Source organism: Siniperca chuatsi, linkage group LG20, assembly GCF_020085105.1.
Source record: "Siniperca chuatsi isolate FFG_IHB_CAS linkage group LG20, ASM2008510v1, whole genome shotgun sequence".
Lineage (NCBI taxonomy): Eukaryota > Metazoa > Chordata > Actinopteri > Centrarchiformes > Sinipercidae > Siniperca > Siniperca chuatsi.
The window spans coordinates 11,820,290-11,828,558 of NC_058061.1; the positions used below are offsets into that span (position 1 = coordinate 11,820,290).

General features: G+C 41.7%; 1 protein-coding gene across 1 annotated transcript; it reads left to right on the top strand.

Annotated features, from left to right (window-relative positions):
- The first annotated feature begins 2,149 nt into the window (after positions 1-2,149).
- Positions 2,150-7,366, top strand: adrb1 (adrenoceptor beta 1). Its single transcript, XM_044177689.1, has one exon. The coding sequence runs from the start codon at positions 5,270-5,272 to the stop codon at positions 6,440-6,442; it is 1,173 nt and encodes a 390-aa protein (XP_044033624.1). The 5' UTR covers positions 2,150-5,269; the 3' UTR covers positions 6,443-7,366.
- The last annotated feature ends 903 nt before the right edge of the window (positions 7,367-8,269 follow it).

The window sequence follows — 8,269 nt, forward strand, 5'->3', positions numbered from 1 at the left end:
ACTATACTTACTACATTAATAAATTGAAAGACTGGAGCTCTGCTATGTGAGATATTATCAAAAGCTTCACTAATGAGCTAGCTCCCTCATAAATTTGTCACAATGCCAGGTTATATGTGAGCTGACCTCAGAGGACAGACTTCCTGTTCCATAACATGCACTAAATACCTCTCATTCATCTCATTCCTTTTACCAGAAGCAGCACGCTGACCTAATTTTTGCAGATCAGTGTTGAAGGAATGACCACTTAAGCTGGGTTTGGGCTCATAAACAAAGTCATACACAATAGCCTTACAGAAGCCAGTCTGCATGTTTACAATCATGAAGAAAAACAGACACATGGGTTTCTCAATCTGCTAAGAGTAATATTTACATCATAAAAAGGGATTGTGTGACACCTTTTTACTCTTAAGACTAGCAGTGGTGGAATAAGTATAGCAATATCACCAGTACAAGTATTATCAGCAAAATGTCCTTAAAGTATCAAAAGTACTCATTCTGCAGAAAAATGGTCCCTGTCAGTGTTTTACTATTTTATATGATTATTTGGATCATCAAAGACTTACATTTCCTATCAGTACAGGCATAAATTATACCACAACTTATATCAAACTCATTAAGTTTATAAAGAGCCCAGTGTGTGAATCCAGAGTAGTCGTTTTTAAGTGCATCTGGAAAGTTTAGCAGGTTTGAACAAATCATTATGTATAACTTCTTTAAGCATGTAAAAAAAAAAGTTTAACATTAACTGGGAGAGGATGAATGTGGCAGCGGATGAGATAATTATTTAGAGTCTTAACGAGAGAAAAGCGAGAAGCAGAAGAAGAGCTATCATTGCTTCCCTTCCTCCTTCCTTCGTTTTGTATCTTTGCCCGCTGTCCCCCTCAGCTGCTCCCCTCGCCGTCGTTCTGGCAGCATCATTAACCCTGTGTGATTCTGGCTGCTGTCTTTGATGCCAGAGGCCACTCACACACACAAACACAGTCTCAATTAACACGTGCCACACTAGAAACACCACCACCAGGGAATATAACACATTTACAAGGATAAAATACTAAAAGGTTTCACAGGTCAGGGGTGTCATCAGGGGAGCTTAGCAGTGCCACCTCCTCTGTTTGCTGCCAGTGACGGCCTCTGTGGTGATGTAACAGATTCAAATGAATATTCATTTAAAAGTAAGCAAATCCCTCAAGTAAGCAATAAGGATTCTGTTTCTGAGTGATCAGATAAGAGCACACAGCTCCTTTCAGCAGCACAGAAAAGGCTTTTAAAAGCTCTCTCAAGGGCTTGTAACCCCTCTTATGACACTCATATGATGCATCAAGCTGACACTGGTTAATTGTTACTAAGATCTCGAAATCAATTGCTCATAAAAAGTGAAAAATAAGATGACCGATTCAATTGTGAGTGGAGTTATGAAATGATGTCCGCAGAGTGTTTGGCTAAAAGCTAAAAACCATATGGAGGTTTAGTGAAGGGGAAAATCACAGTTTTTACACGGCTTTAATTGCAGAAACATTTATTCACTCTTCATTCTGGCTGAGTGGGCTCCATTAAGATCATATCTGTGTGAGAGATAAAATATTATTATAATTACAAATTCCAGTCTGTGTGACAGCGCAGGAAGAAAGCAAACTCAAAAAGCAGGAAAAGGAGGTTTTATGCTGAATAGAGATGGGGAAAATGTTCTCCCACTTCACTTCCTGAACACATCATACCAGTTTTTCTGCTTCTGTCGCTCACCTCTGAGCTCAAGCCCAATCTGTGCACAGGAAGTCATCACGTCAAATGATCATCTTTGACCTTTGACTCGATGGCGGTGTTGACACCAGAGATCAAGCTTTAAGTCAAGTCGAACCTGCTCTACTTCCCTTTAAACTTGCATGACTATGTGTGGGAGGTAGCTGCTGTTCAGTGGCCGAGAGCACTTTGCTCAGCTTTTTTTTTTTTGTGAAAGTGAGGGAGCAACTGCACGAAAATATGGAAAGTTGAATTACAGCAAAGAGGTACAAATGCTATAAAAGTAGTCTCTAAGAGACATCAATACACCAGCAAAGTTGAGGAACTGTTTCAATTTGTTCTGATTCAAATCCATCACCCTAAAGGGTTAGTTCACCTGAATTACAAGAAGAAACGTACATCTGTTTGTGCAGATCGTTTAGGTTTTATTTGTCTAGATTTTTAGATTTCTGCCAACACTGTAGTACACTGAAGGTGAATGGAAATTAATTAGATGCTCTTAGCACTGAAAATGACATTTAAAAAAATTCAACAGCAACACATCTGTTCCTGTTACTGATAATTCCACAGACCTCACTGCGAACAGTTTTCATTGGAACAACTTTCTACAGAAGAAATCCCTGTGAAAGCATGGCTAGACATAAGCGGGACAGAAGCCAGGATTTTAGAAATACTGAGGTCACAAGACCAAATCCTCCTAAAGGAACCCCCTGAGCACAGAATGTGTTTGTTTTTGTTTTTTTAAAATATGTAAATTAAATTTCCAAATCTATCAGGAATAAATTGTGGTACAGAAAAGCTGAATATTTTTTTGTTTTTGTTTTTGGGCATTCCCACTTTATTTGATAGTGACAGTAAAGAGAGACAGGAAAGAGAGGGGATGACATGCAGCAAAGGGCCCGGGCCGGACTCGAACCCAGGCCGCTGCAGTAAGGACTCAGCCTTAATACATGGTGCACGTTCTACTAGGTGAGGTGTCACGGCGCCCCTGATGTGCGGATGAAATGAAGTGTTGATAAATTAAATCATGTAAAAGAAAGTGTCGCATTTCTGCACACTTAAGAAGTTTTTTGTTGGCCAAAAAGTGGTCAAATTTAAATGTATATTGAGCCTCCAAATCCTCAGCCTTTTACAATCAGCCTATACCTATAACTAACAGTTCTTTAAATTATACAGTGTATTTCCTGCCAAGTTGCTAAACCCCAAATTCCCAGAAAAACCATGACAAACAACATGACTTCACTGTTGTCCATATTAGCTACAACCCTGGACATGAGTTAGAAACATTTTGTTTTGTTTGTTTGTTTTGGTAATTTAAGTGAACCAACTCTGTACCATACTTTCTAAAAAGCCATCCTTTATAAAGTGTTTATAAGTTGTAAATAATGACTTTATTAATGGTTAATGAATCCTTTACTCATGCTTTATAGATAGTTTGTAAGCCATTAATAAGAACGAATAAAAAAATCCCTTTTGCTGATGTTTCTCCTTTCTATAGATAAATAAGACAGGTATAAATGTTGCTAAGTTGTTTGTAAATAGATTTTGGTCCAGATCCTCTGCAGCCCTTTTTGATGGTGTAAGTGGTCGTACGGTCTAATCAATCAAAGGTAGTTTTCACAACCTGGCAACCCAAAAGTTGGTCTTATTAATGGCTTATAATTGATAAATAAAGCTTTACTAAATGATTTATTAACCCTTAATAAAGGGCACTTTATTAGAACATGGTATCCAACTCTATAACACAGATTTCTACTTTTCATAAGGGAAAATGATGAACTAAAGCACAGAAAAGTGCGGTTTTGTTTAAATCAATGCATAGGTAGGAACATCAGGGGAAACAACCACTGAGGTGCCACTGAGCAAGGCACTTAACCCGCAAGTGCTGAAATGGAGCTGGATATTGGCAGACTGTTAGGTTGCTCCCAAGCCCATGCTGTTGCTGAGACAGGACGAAGTTGACCTTCCTGGACAAGTATTTGAAGATCTGCATTTCTCAGAAACCCCTAGAAGGTTGGCAAAGAGGCAAGAGGCATTCATCCTCCTCATATCTTAGTATGAAACGCCTGCTGCCCCTCCCAACATGTAGGTGGCTGTGAGTGCCTGAGGTATAGATCCATGTAGTTTTGTGATGTTGGGTCAGGCCTCTGGCGCTGGGTCATCAGGTTCACGAACAGGCATGCTAATTAGCACACAGAAAAACAAGTCATCTTTGTATTTTGTGTGTCATAAGGCAGGTGCAAAATGCTTTCAATAAACTGATCATCACGATGTCTGTCCTTGTGTTTGGTTTTGACAGTCTTGCCTTTCAGTTGTCAGGAGACTCTCTGACACATCGCAGTGAATGTACACATATAGGCAGCTGTCAATTCAGCAGAATTTCCCATATTACGTGAACATTAATGTTTAAATAAATGTAATCATTTAAATGTCGTGTTGTTTCCTGAGGAGCTCAGTTTGACGGCATAAGCACTGTGTCATCTTTTCAATCACTGCTCTAGACTTTCATTTACAGTCGTGCTTTAATGTAACAACATTTCTGTCTCCGCTGTTGTTTCTTTGTCTTTCAGGTCTTCTTTTCTTGTGTAACCTTGTTTTTGTTGCTGTGTATAAGGTCTTTGTCTGTCAGCCAGTTCACACCTGATGCTCCTCAGCCTCAGTGACTGCTTTGTTCAGTTTGTTGACATCACGATGTTGGGTGGTTCAAAGCACAGAAACCTTAAATTCCTATCTTATGCTGCAGATAATAAATCATCTTAATTTATGTTTTACATGGATTTTAACATGGAACTGACCTGGATACTTTGTTTAGTAATGTATATAAGGAATAGTTTGGCTGTTGGTCAAACCCTCTTAAATTGTGACTTAAGATAAGAGGTTTCATGTAATACAGCTGCTGTGAAGCAAAGAGCCATCTGTGGTTGGCCTGACCTCATGGCTGTGGAATGTATTCTTTGTGATAAAAATATAAAATGGACAAGTGGAAAAACAAATCTTGTTTGTGATGGCAAGTAATAAAAACAGGGAAATCCCTGTAGTTCATAATGCCATGGTGGATTTTGGATTTCCATATTTGGCTTCTCATGTTCCCAAAGATAACAATCACAGACAGTTTCAGGTAGGGGGCTGGATGTGGTTAAAGAGCTGCTTGCCAAAAATGTTGTCTTCCTTACTGAAAGTGTTGTCCATGTGCGCTAACTTATAAAGACACTGTACATGAAACTGAGACTGAATGTATAATTTTTGTTCAGGTTCAGGTGTTGTTTGCTTCCTCATCCTCATTGTTGGGACAATTTGTCCGCTGAGCAGCGTTGATTGGTCCTGAGAAGCAGTGATGTCACCGCCTGCTTTGAGGTCCCGGCCGGTGCAGCAGCTCGATCAGACTCAAGGCGAGAGAGGAGCTCCAGGTGGAGTTGGCGCGCGACGGGAGTAGAGCTGTGGCTCGTGCGACCGCGACAGACTGGGAGGGCTGCCTTTGCACTGCCTTGATGAACTCGACCTGGTCCCGCACACAGCGCAGCAGCCCGTCATGGGGGACGGTGGCGCGTCCATGCCGGTGAACTTCCAGAATGGCTCGGGAAGCACCGATCCAGCCGCGTCCGAGCAGTGGATGGCGGGGATGAGCGTGGTGATGGGTTTGATCGTCCTGTGTATTGTGTTCGGGAACATCCTGGTCATCGTGGCCATAGCCAAGACGCAGAGGCTGCAGACGCTCACCAACGTGTTCATCGTGTCGCTGGCGAGCGCGGACCTCATCATGGGGCTGCTGGTGGTGCCGTTTGGCGCCGCGCTCGAGGTGCGTGGCTCATGGCTGTACGGCTCCTTTTTCTGCGAGTTCTGGATCTCCGTGGATGTCCTGTGCGTCACCGCCAGCATCGAGACCCTGTGCGTTATCGCCATAGACAGGTACGTGGCCATCACCTCGCCTTTCCGCTACCAAAGCTTGTTAACCAAAGCTCGTGCCAAAGCGGTGGTGTGCATAGTCTGGGCTATCTCTGCGCTGGTCTCCTTCCTGCCCATCCTAATGCACTGGTCCCGGGACAGTGTGGACACAGCCTGCTACGAGGACCCTGAATGTTGCGACTTTGTCACCAACAGAGCATATGCCATCTCCTCATCCATCATATCTTTCTACATTCCTCTACTGGTAATGATATTTGTTTACGCCCGCGTGTATAGAGAGGCGAAAAAGCAGCTGAGGAAGATCGACAAGTGCGAGGGCAGGTTTCACAACACCTTAACCGGACTGACCTCCAAGTGCAAGAAGAGGCCGTCTAAAATCCTGGCGCTCAGGGAGCAAAAGGCGCTGAAAACGCTGGGCATCATCATGGGGACGTTCACCCTGTGCTGGTTGCCCTTCTTTATAGTCAACGTCGTGCGGGTGTTTTGCGCAGAGGCGGTGGACAAGGACCTTTTCGTGTTCCTAAACTGGCTGGGTTACGCGAACTCTGCGTTTAACCCCATCATTTACTGCCGGAGCCCGGACTTCAGGAAGGCTTTCAAGAGGCTGCTGTGCTGCCCGAGGCAAGCCGACCGCAGGCTGCACATCAGCTCCTGTGACCTGTCCCGGTGCTCCGGTGGATTCGTCTCCGCTCTGGAGCCCGGCACATTGGGGATGTGGTCGGATTGCGCCGGCTTGGACAACAGTGACAGCAGCCTGGTGGGGACCGCAAAACTGTCTCACTCTGAATCACAACTGTGAAGGAAAACATGAAACTTTTGCTGAGGTGGATTACAACAACCTGGTGACAAAAACGGGCGTTGACTCCTTGAGCATGGGTTTGTTTTTGGGAAAGGTATGCGCAGGAGCCGTACCTTCCCTAGTCTAAGTGGGTCCATTTTATATCCGCATCAGAAAAGTCAAACATCAGGCGAAATCACCAGAAATGTATTTGAAAGCCATATCGAGGCATCAGGACCAATGTTCTTTCCAAGATGCGCAAATCTCGCAGAGATGATCCAATTTGCCTAATAATATCGACCCTAAATTTGTAGGCCTAGTTAGGTGGATCTCATAAATTATAGTTGGTGCATGCACTTAAACAGGATTCAGTGAATTGACACCCTTGTCAAAGAGCGCACGAACGCTCCTGTGGTTTTTATTCATTATTCATTCATTATTTTTATTGGATCAGCAGTACAGTGCTATATTGAGGAGGATCATCTATTAAGGGGAAGTGGGTATCCTATAAGTTAACCCCAGGTTCGTGATGGGTCACAATCCTATTCTTAAAATAACCGCTCAGGCGCACTATATTAAACTAGTTGTTATTTAAAAGCACTGGACATGAGCGAGGCATTTGTCAGAGTGACTGTACTGTAGTCATGTAGTGCTCCACTCACCATGTGTTTTACCTCACAGCCAAGTGCAATTTGTACGACAGGTATTTGTTTATATTAAACATTTATGTAAAATAGACGTGTATTTATTCCGGCTGTCTTTTACAACTAAGAAAGTAAACGTGGGGCTGATTCCCACGCCCGTTGTACATATTGTAGTATGTGATGTTTAGTACTGAAGTGAGGAATTTGAGCCTAACTCTTTGTCTTTCTCCTTTAAGCTTTACATGCTGTTGTGAGGTGGTGTGTTGACTCCTGTGAAATAAAAAGGAACTTTCATTGTTAATTACTGTTTGAGCTTCATTTGGACTTTTATTCTATTAATGATTTAAAGTTTACTGACACAGCTTTTAGCCCACATCAAGCTACAGTAATTACTGAAAATGCTTGAGGGGAAATAATTTTATTTCTTTCCTACTGTTTCCCCCACTTCATTAACAAATAATTTAGGATGAAAATGAAACCTTCAACAAAATTGTGTTTTAACAACAGGACATCGATTTGCACCAATTGATGTGATGTTAAATGCATCTGTGCTGGGTGGGACTGCTGAGAGCAACTGGAATCTGATTGGCCTCTGGAGAGAGCCATGAAAATCAGATTGTTAAACAATGGATTTCATACACATTCATGCACAGTGTATTAATATGATTTTGTGTTAACATGTTTAACCTGCTTATTTCTCAGCCGTGCCCTGATAAAGGTTCATTCATACAGCACATCTGCATTATTTTAAGCACTCTGCACAGGCACTAGAGTACAAATCAAACACTGAAACAGCAGTATTATGGTCAGATTGAGATAATAATGAATCAGTTTCAGAAAAAATTCTATTATTTAAAATGTTTAAGCATTGTTGCTATTTCACATTCTAATTTAATTTGACTATGAGAGGAATGGATTTGTTAGCTGTTTAATGTGTTTTGACATGGTCATAAAGTGAAATGAGCAGAAGTTGCACGTGACTGTAATTTTCAACATCCCAGTTGACTAGTACTCCTTATGACAAGTAAACTGAACTTCATGTGTAAAATCTGTGTAGTCTTTTAAAACCTATTAAGATATGTATTATTTTGTTTATCATTATCATTATTAACTTAATTTTGTCAAACCTGTTGAAACGGTCCAAAATCCAAATAGGCCCAAATGTTATTTTTTTTAAACTCTTAACTGCATAAAGTCTCATTCA

Bases quoted from the DNA above. Each gene is read 5' to 3' on its own strand.
- adrb1 (XM_044177689.1), top strand. From the start codon at position 5,270: ATGGGGGACGGTGGCGCGTCCATGCCGGTGAACTTCCAGAATGGCTCG.